Source organism: Salvelinus namaycush, chromosome 23 (assembly GCF_016432855.1).
Source record: "Salvelinus namaycush isolate Seneca chromosome 23, SaNama_1.0, whole genome shotgun sequence".
NCBI classification, from domain to species: domain Eukaryota; kingdom Metazoa; phylum Chordata; class Actinopteri; order Salmoniformes; family Salmonidae; genus Salvelinus; species Salvelinus namaycush.
Window position 1 is genome coordinate 19568693 of NC_052329.1, and position 23047 is coordinate 19591739.

Here is a 23047-nt window from a genome sequence, read left to right on the forward strand (position 1 = left end):
TCAAGATTTTTCTTAAGGATGAATCCTTGCCCTTAATCATTTTGGTCAGCCCAATCCGTAATTAATAATTTTGACCCATGGATGTTTTCAAATCAGGTAACTGCTTTCTTATCATGAGTACTACAAAAAGTACCTGATGTATCATACATACTCGTCAGCATACAGATAATTACAGTAGATGTAGTGTACAGTTGTGCTCCTAAAAGACCCCATTCAAAGTATGATAAACTGACAATGGTTCAGTGGAGACACGGTCAATGATGATAAAACAGAATCTAAAGTATAGATGCATGAAAGCTAGAAGTAACATTCATCATTTTCCATTCAGTCTATTTCTCCCAATCTGCTGGGGTGTCAAGCGCTCTACAAGTGCAAGTACCGGAGGAGTTTTGAGAAAGTGCTTTGTTCATTTACAAGCAAAGACTATGATACAGAACATTTACAACTTATTAAAAATAAAAATAAACCACCCTCAAAATATAAAAATTACATTTTAAAAGTACAAATATGATTGTAATTGTGTTGGTTGATTTTCAGATGTTGCAAATAGAACACATTGCATGACAACAGTGACAACATGAGAGAATTGTCAAGAATCAATAAACTTGACTTTTTAGATGGTAACAAACAAAATACAGACAAATGGCAGGAAAAATATACTTGTATAAAAGGTCAAGTAAAAAAGCAGCATAGTTGTACTCAATTATCTGAGAGCAAATATATTCAACATGGGACTTTGGTTAAAAAAGTATTGCTGGGGCATTTGTATGTACAGCATTGCAGCTAAAGATAATTTCTGTCTTTGTAGAATGGTACAGCCACATCAAATTACTTTCAGGCAGCTTGTTGTTAGGATATGAAGAGCCATACATGTATACATTGGCCACAGAACCAATATTGGTACTGGCGTGCTGCATATCTAAGCTGCCAGCTGGATACTTAATTTTGCCTCAAAACAATAATATACTAATCAGTATTGCACACAGCTACTATAATCTTCTGTTGTTCAGTGGATCTATGCATATTTGTTTTATTTAAATGGTCTAATATGTTCCAATCACATGGCAAAATTAGATTTTTTGTTGCACAAAAGTTTCAAGTTTGATGATGATCCGTGCTGTACATTCCATCACTCTCATTGCCACCTCAGACGTGAATCTGTCATTGGGGATCTGGGGAAAGGGCAAGAGGTCAGGATAGCGAGTTCTTAGACTGTCCACACCATATCCCTCCAAGATGTTGACATCCTTGGCAAGTCCTGCTAGCTGTGGGTTATACTCCTCCACTTTCTGTGCCAGTGATGTGGGTTTCACATCCTTGTCTGATTTTCCTCTGACAGAATAGTCGGCAGCTATCAAGGCTAGTTTCGTAGCTAGGTAGCATTTGAAACACACCCACTCATTGGCATTTTTGTGAAGGTCATTCCGTGCAGCAGAAAAGTTGGCTCTTGCTTGCCTGAGCCACCTGCGGGCTTCCATAGGATTGCCAACAGACTTGAAGGTCGGGGGCACAAAGAAGCGATTAGAATGTGACGAACCTGCATAAGTAGTGAACTGCTCCCGGAACTGCTGTTTCTCAGACTTATGGTTTGTTGCCTCTTGGTTCCACGATGTGTAAAATCTTTGAAATGAAAACTTCTCTGATTGGAAGCGGGTGGAAGAAGTTGAGAAAGTTCTCCTGGATGCTCGGTCAGTGTTCTGCTGATCTGTCAGAGTCTGCTTCTCCATCCTGTTGATTTCATTCTGTAAATGCTTGAAGACCTCTGTAGCTACATCTAGATTCTCTGCATTCTTGTCCGGATGCCACTTGAGATACAACCGGCGAATTATCTTCTTCCTTTCCGTTTCAGCGAGTTTCCAAGCTTGCTCAATAACTAAAGTCACATCTTTTAGGATTTCTGGCAATGCACTAAGTCTTATCTTTTTGGGAGATTGTTTTGTGGGAGGTACTTTGTGGTTTTCCTTTCTAGTAAAAAGGGGAGGCACCAATCGTGGACCAGGACCAGGAGAGTGACATTCTGGGGGGGTTGTTGGAGTCGATGGGGCTCTGCTGTCTCGGATATGAGTACTTTCCTCTTGTCTAGAGAATTTGTACAGATCAAGAGAACTGACTATTTTGTACTCACTATATCCAATGTCAATTTGGAAGCATTTCCCAAGGAAGCTTGGGTTGTCCTCCTCTTCTTTCTCTACTTCTTGAACAATGATGGCATACGTGTACGTGGGCTGATATCCGCCATAGACATCCCCTCCTTCAGAGTCCACAAGGTAACCCACATATTCTCCTGGGTAAAACACATTCATTGGATCCATAAGGAGTATATGGTGTATCTCAGCTGGTATGGGTGTTCCAGGGAGGGGAAGCTCGAGTTTTGAGGCCTCTGTGGAGTCATACTTGACGCCAAGGTTGTCCAGCTTCTCTGTGATTCTGTAGATGTCGTTACAGCCCAGCATAGCAATTAGATAGGAGGTGTCAGATATCAAGTTGTCCGTTGCAGATTTTAGTGTCATCGCCAGCGCTAAGAGAAAATTTATGTCTTTGCTGTCTGAGTGTTGGATGTAGAGATGAATCACAGCTGTCCCGTACCTTTTCAGGAAGGCAAGTGTTTCACTCCGGCTATGTGGGATAGGGCTGCAACCTTTCACTCTTAGTGTCGTCTGGAGTTTCTCAAAACAAGACACCTTCAATCCCTCACAAAGTGCTTTGCACAATCGTATGGCTTTTTCTTCATTCACAAGGAATGCATTGTCATTTTCATGCTTCATTATTCGTATCAGTCCTGTGATGAACTGTTCTGAGGACAGTAGAAGTTGAAGGCGACCCTGAAGCGAACAGAGAGCTCCAAACTGGCACATTTTGGGAGACTCCTCATCCAGTTGCTCCTCGAGGATACTACTCAGGAGTCTTGGCCTTAGCTTCTGTGGGAGCAGCATGATCAGCTTTGTGTGGAAGGAATGGTCCTTGCCAAGATAACACTGACTCATGTCCACAAGCATCTGAACGCCTACATTACCCTGAATTCTGCTCTTGTAGTGTGGGGCATCGTCAAACACTAAACTGTTGGATTTGGTTAATCTACCATCGTGACTTGGCAGGTAAAATATAAAATCTTTGAGGCTCTCAAGGTCTTTGCGTATCTGAACTGGGTCATTCTGTAGGCTTTTGAATAGCCCTGAGACAGCCCTTTTCACAGTTCTCATTTCATTCGGATCGAGCTGCTTACCCTCTGAATTTCTGTGAATGCGGCACAGCACTTCAGCGTATTGTTTTGTTGATACAACATCCTCTGTGCCCAAAAGCTTAAACATCTGATGAAAGATGCCAAGCTCTAGTGGTAGTTTGTATAGGTATGGTTTGAAGTCAGATTCATTGTCCAAGTTGATGACAACCTCCTCTGGCTTTAGAAGTTTCCAGCCCTCCTCAACCATGACAAAACTCACCCCTAGTAGCTGGAAGCGAAACTCTCTTTTATCTGCATTGAGAAATTCATAGGTGGATCTCAAGACTTTGTTTCTTGTTTTCACCATGTCATCGTCAGGATTGGATATGTTGCAGATATTTTTGCAGTTGCTTATCACTTTGTCCAAGGGGGGTTCCAAGTTGACACTTAATATCCGCAGCACTAAGTCCAGTTGTTCTTGGCCAGTCAGTGTGCTTCCCTCCTGGTCTTTAATGGCTGCTGGTGTGGCCTTCTCTGGGAGAATGGGACATGATGTCCATAGCAATTGAATGATATCAGTTTGTTTGAATTTTGGATTGACTTGAGACTCACTGAAACGTATCAGAGGGAGAGTGCCATTCATCTCTTGGAATTGAGCATGGAGCCGGATCAGCTCAGTGGGTGCACGCTCAGGACAAAGGAATGCTATCATTGACAGCTCTTTGAGGAAAGCTCCAACAAATAGGTCTGTCCTCTCATTGAATATGTGGTTAAGGAGAACATCAACAATCATTTGGGCTTTTTCTTTGGACCAGTTCTCTGTTTGAGCTTTGATGCTGACTTCTTTTGCATACTGGAGAATTTGCTGTTGAGAGACAATGTGTTTGAGACCTATATTCCTTAGGAATGTTATCCATGAGGTGAGAAATGCTGTTCCATTTTTTGGCTTTGACACTTGTTCAACCTTCTTGAAAAAGTCATTGGGTATGAATGCTTTTGGAGAGAGCATCACTTCGAACACCTTCACAGTTTGATCATAGAACATTTTGGTAGACCTGAGTCTGTTGGTGTAGTCATAGATTAATGGCAGACCTTCCAGTTTCTCATACAGCTGATCCTTCATCCCACATGACTCCTCCATTGCCAAAAGTCTCTCCTTCAGATATACAAGGTGCTCAATTTTTGCATCGTATGACAGGCTGTCAAACTTTGGAAGGAGATGCCTCAGGTAGACTTCCAGATCATCTATTGGGAAACATCCAAGGAAACTGTACAGTTCCTTCAATTGTGGATTGTCAGCAAGAAAGGCGAAGGATGTTGTATGGGCCCATTTTTCCATATCTGCAGAGGGAATGCTTTTTGCCAGAACATAGCATGTCCCAAAGTTTGCAATATTGATGTATCTGCCACTGACTGCTTTGAAGCATGGGAGCAATTTCAGAGTTTGAATGTCCTCTTGGGAGAGGTTGATCAAATTACAGTTGAAGTACAACAGAAGAGCCTCAAAGTCTTTGTCAGTTAAGCTTCCTGTTTTGAAAGCTGCTGTCTGAATCATGTACTCCAGTGCTTTCAGGATGCTGGAAGGATTGTCTATGTTTGCTGTATGCTGTGCCAGAAAAGGCAGGACAGGATTCTCTTTGAAGCATATTTTGTTGACAGCAAGCTGAATGCATCCCCCTTTCATTATGATGTGAAAGACTTTGTCATTTTGCCCGTTTGGAAAGATAGCTGCGCTTATCAAACTCAAGGGAAGCAACACATCGTGATCAGGGACAACCAGCTTGTTGCTTGAAACCATGAATTTGATTCCTGGCAGCAAAGCCCAGTCTTTCAATAGGTCAAGTACAGTCTCGAAATTGGGTTTGATGCCTGCCTGCTCTTCCTTGACTGCAATGTTCTCACTGATGAAGTGCCACACACCTTTCAGCCAAGACTCACTGGCGTAGCTGTCTCTCCACTTCACAGGGATTCTTGTTCTGTATTCACGTGGTAGAACAGAACTCAACAGTTCCCCAAAACTGCTGATGTCGAAGACCTTTGCAACACCTGAATTAATCAGGATGTTGTTGTACTTCATGTACAGTGTATTCATGAACAGCTCTTTCCTTGATGAGACCAGTTCATGGTGTGTGGACAGAAACTTTGGTTTCTTAGAATCAAACACCTGGAGTATGTTGTCCATTGTCATCAGCAGTGGTAGCCCCTCTATGTTGATTTCATTCTCCTCTACGTCTTTGAAGCAGTAGTCAACCAGAAGCTTCAGGCTGTGGAAGAGCTTGTAATTCGACTGCTGGAGTCGACAGGGAAGTTCCCCAACTTGGCAAGATGTGTCTAGGGACGAGAATGTGAGGAGAAATTTTCGTACATCCTCTGGGGTAACATAGCTCACAGGAATGCCTGCATCATCCAAACAGAAGTAAAGACTTGCTGTTTCATCACAACTGTGGACCAAGTTGAAGCCCACATCCGAAAGCAGGGCCTTGAGTCGGAAGACGTTTTCTGCAACAGACTTGCGTGAGGAGATGTTGTATTCTGTGTTCTTCAGATGTTGAAGTTCATCCTGCAGTAAATTGTCAAAGAATGCACGACCTTTGTTGGCAGAGGATGTGTTCACCCAGGAGATGTATACGGCAGAGTGCATGTCTGTGTTGTCAATGTGGGGAGCCCTAACGACAGGAAGGAGACGTTTCAGGTCAGCATGAATGCAGGTGTACACTGCTTTGACAAGACAGTACCAATCTGGCTGGATGTCAAGTCTGTTGACTGGGAAGAAGTACAGGAATTTCCTCAAAGTGTCTTTAACGATGTGAATTGGTGTTCCCTGTAACACAGTCATGGTGGGATCGGGTCCCGGGAAGTACTGTCGTTTCAGCTGAATCAACAGCTCCACATAGGCAGGAGCTATCAACGATGTCATCAAGTTGTTGTTCCAGTCACTCCTCACTCCTACTCCATTGTCGTCCCTCCATAGGTTTCTCCTGGCAGAATCTAATGCAAAATGCCCATTAACATGAAAGGGCAAGCCAGTCTCCATTGAAAGGGGCAGAAAGCAGAATGCTCTGTGGGGCTTCTTGTAGTTGTGGCTTACACATGCAGCCACCCCTCCACGTGGAAAGAGAGTAATGTCTTCATTTTTGTGGGCTGAAATCACACTCTTTGAGACTTTCTCTATGCAGGAGAAGCCAGATCGATTGCAGACCATCCAAGTTGTTAGATTGCCATCGGAGTCCTCTATATCCATTGAGTAGGTTATCTGCTGGACTGGAATTTGAGTGAGCTGCTTCCTTTTTGTCACACTATCCACCACTGAGGTGTGAAATTGCTTGCGTTTTAGACGGTCACCATCTGTGATTTTAGCAGTCACAGAGTATAGCACCTTCAGGTCTCCTGAGGCTTTCTCTATTTCACAGATGGAAATTTTCTCCATGTGGTTGAGGAACATGAGGAGTTCTGCCCCATCAGTTTTTAGTTTATCCAGAAGGTTTTGCACCATTCTGTCTGATGCAGGAACAGAGCTGATCTCTGATATTTTGGCCATTTCTGTTGAGCGTATAGGGAATCTGAACATTGTGCAATGTTCAAGCTTGAAATGAGATCCCAGGTAAAGATTTAGCACATCAGAGAATTGAGATCTAAAGTCAGAGTCCAAGTCCCTAAACATTCTTCCCGGACTAACAGATGTCGCCCCGGGTGCATATCGTGCATGTGGATCGAAGATGCAAAGAATGTCATTGTTTGACATGAAAGATGGGCAGTCTGTGATGTGATACACAGAGTTGAATCCTATGCCATATTGTCCAGTTTTGCCAGGGTTTGCTTCTTTTGTTCCTCTTCCTAGGTTCTGGATTCCTCTGACATCATCCTCAGTGAAAGGCTGATTGTTATAGACACACAATGATGGGCCTTGCATTGGCAACCATTTGTCATCAAATATTCTGTCTGTGGGGTGGGTTCTTGGATCAAACACAAAGTAGATTTCAGTGGCTTTAGCATCATCTGCATTCTGTAAGAGTTCCTTTAGCATTTCCTTTTCTGATGGGTAAGCGTTGAGAATACTTTTAATTCTACTTGTGAGTTTCTCTTTTTGTCCAAACTCACTTCCAAGAGTAGTGAAGCAGATATTTGAGGCATACCTTTCGAGAGCTTTGTGACGTTTGGGAACTGCTCCTAATTTCACAGCAACCTCTCTTGGAATATCTGCATGGCAATATTTCACAGTTGTGTCTCTGACTTTGATCCAAGGACAGTCATTGTAACACAGAGACTTTGATGGCTGCAGTGTAAGATGGATGTCAGGAAGGAGAATTTCCCTGTAGGTAGCTTGGCAGAATTCTTGTTTTTTGTCTCTGATTAAGCCCCATATTCCTTCACTAATGATTCTGCGAGAGAGCTGAAAGCTATCCTCAGAGAGTGCTCTTCTCCCACACTCCTGTTTCACTAATTCAAGGACAGCTGAAAAGTTCTCAACTGTGAAGCTTGACTGAACCCCAACATTCTCAAAGAGCTCACGGCAACTGTTTCTGTACTTGTTGGGAAGCTGGTAGAGATATGGTGCTGCATCAAAGTTCTGGCAGAATGCAACTTTGGAGGGCTCAACGTAAGTGTTCTCCACCAGAATGGAGCAAAAGGTTTTCAGCTCCTCATTGATCTGTGTCTTTGCTTTGGCATCCTGGAGCATTTCTTCGTGTAGGTATTTGTAGCAGGCATTGGTAATATTTTCCTGATATAAAGTAACTCCGTCAAATGACTTAGCAAGTTCCTTAAGTTGACTGACAACTAGTCCAACTGTTGGCTTTCTTATCAATCCGAGAGAGTCTTTTACAGCCAATGTGATCGGGCCACACCCTTTGAAAGATGGAGAGTTCTCATTAAGGATGGGCTTCATCAAGCACACTGTGTCCTGGTGGTCAGTCGTAAAGAGCTCTTTGGCAGAAAACATGGTGGACGGGGGGAATGTATTCCCATGCCATGGTAGTGAAAACCCTGCAGGCTTTGTCAGAAAAGGAAGGAACTTTATGTCCTGTAGCTTCTCCAGTAGTTTACCTGCTCCTGAGTCTGTCATTTTCAGCTTCTCATCAATGAGACTGAGAATAATGCTGCTCCGAAGACATGCAGCAGTGTGATCATTTTCATTTAGATCGAACACAGATTCAGCACGATCAATCAAATCCTCCCAAGAGAGGTCATCTTTGACCATTCCCAGCTGTACTAGCTTGACCAAGCACACTGGATTCATGTAGTCTTTAGAGGTTCCTTCTGGAAATCTTCCATCATCAGCGTTGTACAGTTTTGCAACTCTTCCTTCTGGATGGATTAGTCTGGATGGTAAGACTAATTGTTGATTGGGGCCAGAGCATGGGATGCATGGAGTCTCCCTAAGAATTGATGCAAATTCCTCCAGTTTGTCATTCAAGACATAATGCATTAGGGGATTACGAAGTTTGTTGTCGATGTCTTGGATATGGGGAAAAAAGACATCTAAGAAGAACTGCTTTTCTGTCAGGGTGTTCTCTATCAGCTTCCCTTTGCATCCAGCATCATCAAAACCTTCCTTGACCCATTCAGGCAGCTCAACAGCACAGAGGTCTTGTGAGCTGCTCTTTTTGAGGTATTTTAGGAAAATCTTGAAAGCAGCAGGACCAATGTCTGGTCTACAGAGCAAGGAGTCATCTAGGAATCGGACATACTTGATTGATACCCAGGTTTTGCCATCTGAGAAAACTTTTGCATGGTCACAGTCACCCCCTTTGGCAATCTCTTGGTAGACTCCTTGGCTGATCACTGTGAAGTCATCGTGTACAACACTTGGATCAGGCCATGCTACGTAGTAGCTGTAGTCAAGTAGTTCTCCACTTTCTGCCATTGAACGCAGCATATTGAGTGCTGCTATGTATGCCTGGACAATCACATGTCTCATGAACACTGAGTTCCAGTGTCCTTTGGTGTCGGTCTTCCAGATCTCTTTGCGGTTAGATGTCACAGCAAAACAGCCGTTTATATGAACTGGCAAGCCTGTCTTGATTCTGAGAGGTAAATAGCAAAACACCTCCCCTATCGGGTTGGTGTGGTTGGTGTTTGCCTTGACTATCCATTTTCGATTCTCCTCCTCTGAGAGCAGAACAGCTACACCCCCACAAGGCACTAGTCCAAGTCGTTTTCCACTCTCACCAAGTGAAAATTTGAGAGCTTCGGTCACATCCATACATGAACAAATGAGCCAGTTTGTTAGATCAACTGCCTTTTGGGGCATTTCGTCTGTGAGTCGTCTGTTCTTTCCGTCTTTGGCAGCCATTTCAAAGTATGAGGAAGGATCCTCCTCTGAACCTCTGAAGAGGGGTGACTGGAGATCAACTATGCGCTTGAACACATTGTGAAACTCCTCCACCACAATGCGTATGATACAGCCAGACTTGGGAGTGTCAGCCGGTACCCTGTTGGTGGCTGCAACCTTTTTCATGACTTTTGCTGCAGATTTCAGGATGCTCAGAGGCCCATATGCAGCTTTGGATGACCATACACTTTTATTGATAGTAACAACATCCTGTGCTGCTGCTGGATTGGGCTCTTCATATTTCAGGTACTTCAGTACCATGGAGCCCACATGCTGCGTGAAGAGAATGAGCCGGTGGCCACATATACTGAACTCATCAACAAGGGAGTAGATGTCTGGGGTGTTGTAGTAGACACTGCTGATTTCACTCACTGATGCCTCTTGCTCAGTCCTGAAGGGGAGTCTGAACAGTGTTCCATCGTACTTGTACGGAGACTCTTGTGCAAGAGGAAGTTGGCAATTGAAGACATTGATGAAGGGTTTGAATTGATTGGGGAACTTTCGTAGCCGTTTCTGTTGTTTGCTCCAGTTGATCTTGATTCCTGGGTTTGACCGGTCTCTAATGTGCTTGCTGATGTGGTTGATGTTTGGATCGAACATGATCATGAACTCTCTGCTCATTATGATGGGGATGTCAGTGATGTGATAAACTGAGTTGAAACCTAGGCCAAATTTGCCAACTTTGTCTGCCTCACATCTCTTCATTGACCCACCTAACCTTGTTATGTTCAGAAAGTCAGTGTCAGAGAATGTAGAATTGTTGAATGACCACAAGGAGGGGCCATGGCATATAATCATGCCAGGGTCAAGCAGGTTCTCTCGAATGTCAATATTCTTCCGCATGTCTATCAGGAAGCTACACTCTGTAGCACTCGCATCATCTGCATTCTGAAGAAGTTCTTTGAAAATATCTGCGACAGATGGATATTCTTCTAGAATGTTCTTTATTCTCACTGTCAGAGGCTCCCGTTGGCCTGATTGTTCAAAGCCAAGGTTTTCTGGGTTTATCAGTCTTGTACTCAAACATGGTACGTTAAGCCATTCTGCTGTTTTCATGGGGATGTCATCATGGACTAAGATAATGGGTTCTGATGTATCATCAAGCAAGTCATGTAGATCCTCCACTTTAATGTCGCAGTAGGTGCATTCATGAATGGGTTTCATTGCCAGTTTGCTTGGATCCTTGTAGCAAAGGATTGGTACATGCATGTCAATGTCCACAGAAATGTGACTGTTATACAGCCATCTCAGAATATTTATCAGGAGGAGGAGATCATGCTTACTTTCTTCTTGTGTCATTTCTTCCTCACACCTTTGCCTTACTGTTTTGATCACATCGAACACATGGTTTGGGACAACCTCTTCAACCGAACCACAGAATTTGAAAAGTTTGTGAAACTTTGCTATGGTCTTTGGCAAAGAGTACAGGTAGGGTTGCAAATCTAGGTCAGGAATGGGTTTAAGAACTGTGTGGCTAGGTGATGAGAAGGTCTTGCCAGTCCACACCCAATCAAATGGCAGTGACTTCATTGCCTCTCTTGCATCTTCAAGGTGTGCTTGCATGAAATCATAAATCTCAATAAGGATCTGTTGGAATTGATACCAGTCTTCCGTGGTAAATGCTTGAGATCTGTGCCAGTCATTCACTGCCTTCAAATGCTGTAACACTTGATCAATCTGTGGCTCTATAGATAACTTCAGGGCCTTCTTCATGCCGGAAGAAGTGCGCTCCACAAGTGCAACTGAAGAGCCTACCAGCACTGCATGGGATATATCGCACATTTCTGAGAATGAGCCGATGTTATGGGTGTCTCCCATCCAGGCAAGCGACTTTGGGTAATTTACAGGTCTGTCCTTGCAGACTGGCACCCATTTCAGTTTTTGCAAGGATGTCTGAGCTTCTGAAGACTTGACCAGCTTGGTTTGTCTATTCAGAATTTGCAGCAGTGTTTTCGCTTTCTGTATAACTGGTTCCCATTCTGGCTCATTGCCACTCTGTAATTCCTCGATCTTCTGTGCCACCTGAAGTACATCTTTTTCGTTAAGTTGTACTTCACTTTTAAGTCCAAGTTGTCTCAGTGAATGTAGCATATCAGGAGAGGATGCATATGTATTTGTGGGAAACCTATTCTTCTCCTCCATGTAGAACAGATTCTGTAAAATCTCCAGCTCAGGGTCAAAAATGTCTGTAGCAGCAACAGATTTCCCTGCAAATGTATGAATGAACTTCAGAGCTGAAAGCCATCCAATCACAGCTTTGTTTTCATTCTTTAGGAATGACAGATGCTTAAGGGCCCAGAGCATGATTTTAGTGATATCCTCTTTTGAGTAAAACCCTTTCTCCATGTCTTGAACAACCAACTTCAAGCATTCAGTGGTTTTCACCTGTTCCACGGTCAGCATCTTAATGAGACGAATCGATGCTTCATCACTGCAGCCCACAACATTGATGGATAGTTTGACATCTGGTGGATACTTGGCAGTATGGTGTAAAGCCCTGGCTCCTCTCAGTGAGGTATATGTTGGGATGCCTTTCTCTGAACAAGGCCCTACTTTCTCAAAGATGGTCAGCTCCAGGAGGATACGCTTCTCTTTCTCTGTGATGTCAGACAGTCCTGCCAGGAAGTCCCTCAGTGCCACTTTCTGTTTGCTAGAGAAAGATGAGACCAGGCTGGCCACTCTCTGGGTTGATGACCTGTCCATGATTTGCAGTAGCATACTGGGAGATGAAGGATGGATGTAGTTCTTCAGTAGAGGATGCTGCAAACACAGGTCCAACTTTTTCATTACTACTACTCCAAGTTTTTTCATGATTTCAAGAAGGCTTTCAGAGAGTGGGGCCTCCTCCTCATCCACAATGATAATAGGGGATGGAGTTTTGAGACGATGGAGCTCGATTGAGTTCACACTTTCCACCAGGGGCACATTTGGGATCAAAGGCATGTCTTCAAAGGTACTAAGGTTATCAGCAAAGTTAATATACAGATGCTTCCAAACCATCTTTAGCCAAGCATGTGTAGGATGCTTCTTCTCTGGGTTCCCAGGTTCCCACTGGACTGTGAAGTCTCTGGTAGGCCAGACTGTTGAGAGCATCTCCTTTATGAGTCGAGCTGACCGTTCAGGAGTTAGCAATTGTACCTGAGTGCAGGGTCTTCCTGTAGAAGATAAACATACAAGTTAATATAAATCTTAACTTTCTCAATTATAATTTACAGGAACTACATACAGTGCATTCAGAAAGCACTCAGATCCCTTGACTTTTTCCACATTTTGTTACGTTACAGCCTTAATTCTAACATTGATTAAATTACATTTTTCCTCATCAATCTACACACAATACCCCATAATAACAAAGCGAAGACAGTTTTTTCAAAAATGTGGCAAATTTATTACAAATTAAAAACAGAAACACCTTATTTACATAAGTATTCAGACCCTTTGCTATGAGACTCGAAATTGAGCTCAGGTGCATCCTGTTTCCATCGATCATCCTTGAGATGTTCACCATTTGATAAAGGTTAAATAAAAAAAACTGTGGTTCACCTGTGGCAAATTCAATTGATTGGACATGATTTGGAAATGCACACACCTGTCTATCTAAGATCCCACAGTTGACAGTGCATGTCAGAGCAAAAACCAAGCCATGAGGTTGAAGGAATTGTCCGTAGAGCTCCGAGACAGGATTGTGTCGAGGCACAGATCTGGGGAAGAGTACCAAAACATTTCTGCAGCATTGAAGGTCCTGAAGAACACAACACAGTGGCCTCCATCATTCTTAAATGGAAGAAGTTTGGAACCACCAAGACTGTCCCTAGAGCTGACCGCCCAGCCAAACTGAGCAATCGGGGAAGAAGGGCCTTGGTCCGGGAGGTGACCAAGAACCTGATGGTCACTCTGAAAGAGCTCCAGAGTACCTCTGTGGATATAGGAGAACCTTCCAGAAGGATAACCATCTTTGCACCACTCTACCAATCAGGCCTTTATGGTAGAGTGGCCAGACGGAAGCCACTCCTCAGTAAAAGGCACATGACAGCCCGCTTGGAGTTTGCCAAAAGGCCAAAAAGACTCTCGAACCATTCGAAACAAGATTTTATTTTCTGATGAAACCAAGATTGAACTCTTTGGCCTGGATGCCAAGCTCCAAGTCTGGAGGAAACCTGGCACCATTCCTACGGTGAAGCATGGTGGTGGCAGCATCATGCTGTGGGGATGTTTCTTAGCAGCAGGGACTGAGAGAATAGTCAGGATCGAGGGAAAGATGAACGGAGCAAAGTACAGAGAGATCCTTGATGAAAACCTGCTCCAGAGCGCTCAGGACCTCAGACTGGGGTGAACGTTCACCTTCCAACAGGACAACGACCCTAAGCACACAGCCAAGGCAACGTAGGAGTGGCTTCGGGACAGGTCTCTGAATGTCCTTGAGTGGCCCAGACAGAGCCCGGACTTTATCCCAATTGAACATTTCTGGAAAGACCTGAAAATAGCTGTAGCGACGCTCCCCATCCAACCTGACAGAGCTTGAGAGGATCTGCAGAGAAGAATGGTATAAACTCCCCAAATACAAGCTTGTAGCGTCATTCCCAATAAGACTCAGGGCTTTAATCGCTTCCAAAGGTACTTCAACAAAGTACTGAGTAAAGGGTCTGAATACTTATGTAAATGTTATATTTCCACTTTTTTGCAAACATTTCTAAAAACCAGTTTTTGCTTTGTCATTGTGGGGTATTGTGTGTAGATTGATGAGGAAACAACACAATTTTATCAATTTTAGAACAAGGCTGTAATGTGACAAAATGTGGAAAAAGTCTGAATTTTCCGAATGCACAGTATATAGAATTGAATTTTCCGAATGCACAGTATATAGAGTTGAATCTAACAATGTTTGTCCTGCAGGCATGCTAGGTGATTTATTAGCTTTACTGCACAGGCCCAGGTTCATTCCAATCAACACCACCTGTATCAACAAGAGATATTTGCATTTTGGCTCTGCAATGTAGTAGGGATCGACAGGACATTAGAAAATCAAGTTGAATAAAATATGATAATTTCTATCAAGACCATATGGGCTCAATTAGGCAAACGACAACCCTTTCATTACAAATATTTCTAGTAAATAGATTTTGATTAACTACAACACTCAAAAAATTCAAAGCACAGCAAAACATGACAACTACATTAAGTTACCATGCACAGCATGGCAAGCATAACACACACTTAATATGCACATTTTTATTTTTTATTTATTTATCTGTTATTTTACCAGGTAAGTTGACTGAGAACAGATTCTCATTTACAGCAACGACCTGGGGAATAGTTACAGGGGAGAGGAGGGGGATGAAAGAGCCAATTGTAAACTAATATTTAGTAGACTCACAATGTCACATCACAATTCTATAATGAGTTCTAACTAAATTACTGATACACAAAGATTCCTGCAATGAGCAAAGACAAAATGCGTTCCAATATGGGCACTATGAAATGGGACATTTTTCCAATTAGATGGAAGGGAACATCATTTTTCCACAAAGGTATTCTATTGTCTTTATCAATGTTGAGGCAATGTTAGCTACTGTTCACATTAACTGTATGATATAGATTAGATTAGAGTTTGCATAGTGTCCATTAAAAGCAGTGTATTGGTTTGGGTTAATGTCAAAAATGATTCCGGGACGCAACACAACATGTCGAAGTACCTACCTGAACACCCCCAAAGAAATTGTTGCACTGCAATTACATTTAAAGTACATGTTTTAAACATTTAGGTTATCACGTTGATAACCATTTCAATTTAAATGTAACTACATCCCCTGATTCGCACAAATCAAATTGTCATTTTAGTTGTATACATTTTATTTTAAAATGTAACTGTAATGGATTTTACTTTGAAGTACTAGTTTGCATTGATAGCAGAGGATACAATCAATCTACCAAGATACTCTGATGATGAGGTGGCGATTCTGAGGATGAGACCATAGAGCCCTATTGGGTGGGGTAGGCCTTCAGGCTGCAGCAGCAGGATACAGAGCTGCAGTAGCAGACAGTCAATGCCTGTAACAGCCACTGTAGGGCAGCGATCATACAACACAGCTGAGGTAGGGGAATTCTAGTGTCTCTGGCTGAGGTTCATACAAATGCCGTTCTGCATGGCTATGTGTGAAGGGTCTATTGTGTGAGACAACCTTCTATGTGACCCACTTAATTAAGTGTAATGGGGATAATACAATCCCTGATGCATGCAGTAGCTCCCAAAGTGGTGTCCTAGCTATGAGGTGACATTGACAGACCAGCAGAGAGCCAGAGAGGCATCAGGAAAATTACTGAGTAGAAAGTTAGAACTGTGTCAACTCGTAAACCTAAAAGGATAAATCTGATAATGGATCAATATTATTCAGGTTTGTAGTCTTGTTCTGAAAGGCAATATTCCAAATTAATCCACAACGCTTACTTACAAAAATGCAATGGCTACAGTTAGAGCAGCATATTATTGCCTTACCCCTTCATATTATCTACCACTGGCAGTCAGAATGATGTGTACCTCTCTGCCCAAGCTAGACCTTTCAACAGTTTCACAGACAACTAGCTCAATACAAAGAATCCTTCAATGCCATATTATGTCCAGATTATACACACTGTGAAAACGATGGTTTGGATGTGGACATGTTGTTTTCTCTACACCGCGCAGCATAGGGCTTTAACGGACAAATCTAAAAATTCAGCATATTCCCCGACTGGCTCCTGGCCCTTTTGGCAAACTCCAGGTTGGGTATGGGAGCGAGCATGTCCAGGATCTGATAGCAGTGAGTGGAATGTGAGGCACAAAACCAACTCCCCCATCTGCCAGCTCACACACGCACTCAGCAGTTATACAGTGGGGAGAACAAGTATTTGATACACTGCCGATTATGCAGGTTTTCCTACTTACAAAGCATGTAGAGGTTTGTAATTTTTATCATAGGTACACTTCAACTGTGAGAGACGGAATCTAAAACAAAAATCCAGAAAATCACATTGTATGATTTTTAAGTAATTAATTTGCATTTTATTGCATGACATAAGTATTTGATACATCAGAAAAGCAGAACTTAATATTTGGTACAGAAACCTTTGTTTGCAATTACAGAGATCATACGTTTCCTGTAGTTCTTGACCAGGTTTGCACACACTGCAGCAGGGATTTTGGCCCACTCCTCCATACAGAACTTCTCCAGATCCTTCAGGTTTCGGGGCTGTCGCTGGGCAATACGGACTTTCAGCTCCCTCCAAAGATTTTCTATTGGGTTCAGGTCTGGAGACTGGCTAAGCCACTCCAGGACCTTGAGATGCTTCTTACGGAGCCACTACTTAGTTGCCCTGGCTGTGTGTTTTGGGTCGTTGTCATGCTGGAAGACCCAGCCACGACCCATCTTCAATGCTCTTACTGAGGGAAGGAGGTTGTTGGCCAAGATCTCGCGATACATGGCCCCATCCATCCTCCCCTCAATACGGTGCAGTCGTCCTGTCCCCATTGCAGAAAGGCATCCCCAAAGAATGATGTTTCCACCTCCATGCTTCACGGTTGGGATGGTGTTCTTGGGGTTGTACTCATCCTTCTTCTTCCTCCAAACACGGCGAGTGGAGTTTAGACCAAAAAGCTCTATTTTTGTCTCATCAGACCACATGACCTTCTCCCATTCCTCCTCTGGATCATCCAGATGGTCATTGGCAAACTTCAGACGGGCCTGGACATGCGCTGGCTTGAGCAGGGGGACCTTGCGTGCGCTGCAGGATTTTAATCCATGATGGCGTAGTGTGTTACTAATGGTTTTCTTTGAGACTGTGGTCCCAGCTCTCTTCAGGTCATTGACCAGGTACTGCCGTGTAGTTCTGAGCTGATCCCTCACCTTCCTCATGATCATTGATGCCCCACGAGGTGAGATCTTGCATGGAGCCCCAGACCGAGGGTCATTGACCGTCATCTTGAACTTCTTCCATTTTCTAATAATTGTGCCAACAGTTGTTGCCTTCTCACCAAGCTGCTTGCCTATTGTCTGCAAAATCGGCAGTGTATCAAATACTTGTTTTCCCCACTGTATATGATCTATCAGCAGTGCACCAGGTTTAATGTCCCACGGAGGCAGGAGGGGAATGGGATGACCAGGCGTTACTACTACCTGGCTACAAACCTTACACATCCCTCACAGACCACAGCCTTTGAGTTTATGAACTAGGCAGTGAAGTCAATGAAGCTGCCGTGTAACCCTTCTACTGTAAGTTGAGCTACAGTTTAGAGTGCATGTCTTCTAGAGTCATCGATCTTATTTCCTATAAATAATGTTGGTATCCAAATCTAATATTAGGACTAAGGTGGCTCCTCCGATGACAGACACATACCAGATATAAAAATAAAATGACATTCATGTAACATGTGAGTGGGGGTTTACCTCTGCTTTTGGCTGCATCCTTCAGGCTGCTCATAACTAATGGTTTAATGCCCTCCAGTATGAATCGTCCCTCCAGTCCAGGGTAAAGAGACCTTAACACAAAACAGAGAGTACACACTCAGGCTGCAATCTAGCATATTCTTGACAGTCAACAATACTTGCATTCAAATATGAGGCTTTTTGTGGTTTTGAAAAGGAGAAAGTCTCAGAACTTTAATTCTGTACCTGGGGTACTCTTCCGAAGCAATGTAAACTGCATCCTTATCACTGACAGAGGAGGAGAACGCTGCAAATGTCTCATCTTGCAAAGGCAGCAGCTCTAGACCGATTAGGTCGCTGTAACTGTTGTCGCTGAGGACAAACTCCAGCAGAAGCAGCTTCTCCTGAGAGGACCCTTTGTGTTTGGCCTTCCTCATCACCTGCCGCACCAGGGGAGGGGTCACCTTCTTCACAGAGGCAGGACCAGTCACGTACGTGTTCACAACCGCATCCACAGCAACAGGCACCGTGGCCACCTGCATCCCTGAGCTTTGGAGGTAGCTGATAACCATCTCTGTGATGTGCACATCCGTGTCCAGCTCCGAAAACACAGCCTCGTCCACCTGGATCCAGCTGTTAGTGAGAGAGTAGATGACCTGCTGCTTTAGCAAGTCATGAAACAGAGGCTCCAGTATGGGCTTCCAGCGAGGCTTGATATGGTTGGGGTCTGGCCAGGCCCCATATGCACCTCTGGGGGAGAGGGGGAAGTCTTGGTCCTTCTTGGTCTGTATCCTCTTGATGGCCTCCATGATGAGGGTGAAGTAGGCCCTGGGGATGACGGTGACGATGAGTAGCTCATTCCAGAGCGCTGCAGGGTCCCTCCACTGGTCCACCTCCCGCCATTTGATGCTCCTGCGATTGTCTGTGAGGCCGAAGAAGCCGCTGACGTGGACCGGCAGCCCCGTCAGGCTCTCCTCTCCAGGGGGGAGAGGCAGGAAGCAGAACGCTCGCCCCGAGAAACCAGACGTGGCGCCCTTGTCCTCGTCAATGCGGGTGAGAGGAAGGGCGATGCCGATGGTGGGGATGAACTTCAGGTCATCTGCCAAGGAGTCCAAGTCACTGCACAAGCCCCGACCCCCCACTCCATTACACACCAGCCAGGTGGTCTTCTGGGTCTCCTTGGCTGTCTCATCCTGGGTCTCGATGTTGACCTGGTAGGTGGCGCACGTGACAGTACCGTTGGGCACTCCATTGCTGTAGCTGTCTGTGGCCAGTCCCAGAGTCTTTAGAGAGTTAGGACGCTCTAGCTTGTCTTCTGGGTTTTCTCCTGCTGTCACCTGGAAAAGCATGCGTTCTGTACCGTCTGACTCACGCACATGCAGGGAGACCTTCTGAACGCTCTTGAGGAAGAGAAGCACCGTGTCAGCGTCGGCTTTGAAAGACTCAAAGAGCTCCAGCACCTTCTCTTTGTTGTAGATGTTGGCGCTCAGCTGGGAGGGTTTAATGCGGAGGGGGAAGCGGAACAGAGTTCCAGAGAAGCTGCCGTCCTTGATAGTTTTACCAGAGTTTCCAAATAAGCCAACGTAGGGTGCAAACTGGTCAGTGAGCTCTGTGATCTCCTTCATGTCTGTCTTCAGATTCCAACACTGCCCAGACTCATGGGCACCAAACAGCGTCTGGTGAGGGTCCAGCATGCCGATCTGTTCTCCACTGAATATACTGGGGACATCTGAAACATTCAAAAAATAAATGTTTATTTACTGATTAAATGTAACTTTAAAAAAGTGCAGATTGAAAGATATATGAAACATAATACTGATTAATCACCTTACTCATATGCAGGTAAAATAATATTTTAAAAAAGCCTCACCTGTTATGTGGTATACAGAGTTGAACCCAATACCAAATCGTCCAACTTTCAAAGGATCCTCTCTCTTTCTGCTCCTTGCTATCTCCTGAATTCCATTCCAATCTTCAGTCGTGAACACTGCATCATTATACACATACAAGGCCGTTCCTAGAACCAAAACAAGAAATAAGATCATCCAAATAAGAGAAATCTTGATGACAGTTTTCAGATGTTTGGTAAACCAACGAAACAGCACAATATCTCACTACACTGCAACTTTTATTACTGAAAACAAAAATGCCCCTATATCTGGTAAACTGAATAATCTGTGAGAATGACTAAAACCTACCTTGATACTGAGCCATGTCATGTGACCAAAGTGACTCCACTCCATACTCTTTCTCATCGTACATAAACTTAACCTCTGTGGCTCCAGCATCCTCAGCATTCTGTATCAGCTCCTGCAGAGAAAAACAGTGAGCACATTTAAAACAACTTAAAGGTTCAGGGCGTTGTTTTATAACATTAAGATGCATACATAAATACTGTATATACAGTACCAGTCAAATGTTTGGACACACCTACTCATTCAAGGGTTTTTCTTTATTTGTACTATTTTCTACATTGTAAAATAATAGTGAAGACATAAAAACTATGAAATAACACATATGGAATCATGTAGTAACCCCCCAAAAATTGTTAAACAAAGCTAAATATATTTTATATTTTGGATTCTTCAAAGTAGCCACCCTTTGCCTTGACAGCTTTGCACATTCTTGGCATTCTCTCAACCAGCTTCACCTGGAATGATTTTCAAACAGTCTTGAAGGAGTTCCCACATATGCTGAGCACTTGTTGGCTGCTTTTCCTTCACTCTGCGGTCCAACTCATCCCAAACCATCTCAATTGGGTTGAGGTCGGGTGATATTTTATTTATTTTCACCTTTATTTAACCAGGTAGGCTAGTTGAGAACAAGTTCTCATTTACAACTGCGACCTGGCCAAGATAAAACAAAGCAGTGCAACACAAACAACAACAGTGTTACACATGGAATAAACAAACATACAGTCAATAATAAAATAGAAAAAGTCTACATATACAGTGTGTGCAAATAAGGGAGGTAAGGCAATAAATAGGCCATAGTGGCAAAATAATTACAATATAGCAAATAAACACTGGAGTGATAGATGAGCAGAAGATGAGTGTGCAATTAGAGATACTGGGGTGCAAAGGAGCAAAATAAATAAAATAACACTATGGGGATGAGGTAGTTGGATGGGCTATTTACAGATGGGCTATGTACAGGTGCAGTGATCTGTGAGCTGCTCTGACAGCTGGTGCTTAAAGTTAGTGGAGGGCCAGGTCATCTGATGCAGCACCCCATCACTCGCCTTCTTGGTCAGATAACCCTTAAAAAGCCTGGAGGTGTGTTGGGTCATTGTCCTGTTGAAAAACAAATAATCCCAATAAGCGCAAACCAGATGCGATGGCGTATTGCTGCAGAATCCTTTGGTAGCTATGCTGGTTAAGTGTGCCTAGAATTCTGAATAAATCACTCACAGTGTCACCAGCAAAGCACCCGCACACCATCACACTTCCTCCGTTATGAGACCAAATGACAAATTTCCACCAGTCTAATGCCATTTGCTCGTTTTGCTTGGCCCAAGCAAGTCTCTTCTTCTTATTGGTGTTCTTTAGTAGTGTTTTTTTTCCGCAGTAATTCGACCATGAAGGCTTGATTCACACAGTCTTCTCTGAACAGTTGATGTTGAGATGTGTCTGTTACTTGAACTCTGAAGCATTTATTTGGGCTGCAATTTCTGAGGCTGGTAACTTATCCTTTGCAGCAGAGGTAACTCTCGGTCTTCCTTTCCTGTGGCGGTCCTCATGATAGCCAGTTTCATCATAGCGCTTGATAGTTTTTGCGACTGCACTTGAAGAAACTTTCAAAGTTTTAGAAATTTTCCGGATTGACTGACATTCATGTCTTAAAGCAATGATGGACTGTTGTTTCTCTTTGCTTATTTGAGCTGTTCTTGCCATAACATGGACTTGGTCTTTTACCAAATCTTCTGCATACCACCCCTACCTTGTCACAACACAACTGATTGGCTCAAATGTATTAAGAAGGAAAGAAATTCCACAATTTAACTTTTAACAAAGCACAACTGTTAATTGAAATGCATTCCAGGTGTGTACCTGGTTTTCGAGAATGCCAAGAGTGTGCAAAGCTGTCATCAACGCAAAGGGTGGCTACTTTGAAGAACGTCAAATATAAATTGTTTAATTAAGGATCCGCCCCTTTTTTCAATTTTCATCTAAAAGGACATACCCAAATCTAACTGCCTGTAACTCAGACCCTGAAGCAAGGATATGCATATTCTTGGTAACATTTGAAAGAAAAAACACTTTGAAGTTTGTGGAAATGTGAAAGGAATGTTGGAGAATATAACAATAGATCTGTTAAAAGATAAAAGAAAAAAAAACGTTATATTGTATTTTCTTTTGTACCATCATCTTTGAAATAAAAGAGAAAGACCATAATGTATTATTCTAGCCCAGCTGCAATTTAGATTTTGGCCACAAGATGGCAGCAGTGTATGTGTAAAGTTTTAGACTGATCCAATGAACAATTTATTTCTGTTCAAAATGTTGTATCAAGACTGCCCAAATGTGCCTAATTTGTTAATTAATAACTTTTCATGTTCAAAACTGTACACTCTCCTCAAACAATAGCATGGTATTATTTCACTGTAATAGCTACTGTAAATTGGACAGTGCAGTTAGATTAAGATGTCTTTGGTACATACAGGGCATTCGGAAAGTATTCAGGCCCCTTCCCATTTTCCACATTTTGTTACATTAAAGCCTTACTCTAAAATGTATTAAATTATTTATTTTTTCGTCAATCTACACACAATACCCCGTAATGACAAAGCAAAAACAAGTTTAGAAATTTTAGCAAATGTATTAAAAATACAAAACAGAAATACCTTATTTACATATGTATTCAGACCCTTTGCTATGAGACTGGAAATTGAGCTTAGGTGCATCCTGTTTTGATCATCCTTGAGATGTTCTACAACAAGATTGGAGCCCACCTGTAGTAAATTCAATTGATTGGACATGATTTGGAAAGGCACACACCTGTCTATATAAGGTCCCACAGTGCATGTCAGGGCAAAAACCAAGCCATGAGGTCGAAGGAATTGCCCACCATTCTTAACTGGAAGAAGTTTGGGACCACCAAGACTCTTCCCAAACTGAGCAATCGGGGGAGAAGGGCCTTGGTCAGGGAGGTGAGCAA

General features: G+C 43.2%; 1 protein-coding gene across 1 annotated transcript in view; it reads right to left on the reverse strand.

Annotated features, from left to right (window-relative positions):
• Window positions 1-1070: 1070 nt before the first annotated feature.
• LOC120018096 (sacsin-like) overlaps window positions 1071-23047 on the reverse strand; it is a 28779-nt gene continuing 6802 nt past the window's right edge. Inside the window, exons 3-7 of the mRNA XM_038961082.1 lie at window positions 20089-20200; window positions 19761-19907; window positions 18137-19619; window positions 17912-18003; window positions 1071-12646 (exon numbers count right to left, since the gene is read on the reverse strand). Coding sequence (XP_038817010.1) covers window positions 1071-12646; window positions 17912-18003; window positions 18137-19619; window positions 19761-19907; window positions 20089-20152 — 13362 coding nt within the window. The 5' untranslated portion in view covers window positions 20153-20200. The remainder of the gene's footprint in view (window positions 12647-17911; window positions 18004-18136; window positions 19620-19760; window positions 19908-20088; window positions 20201-23047) is intronic.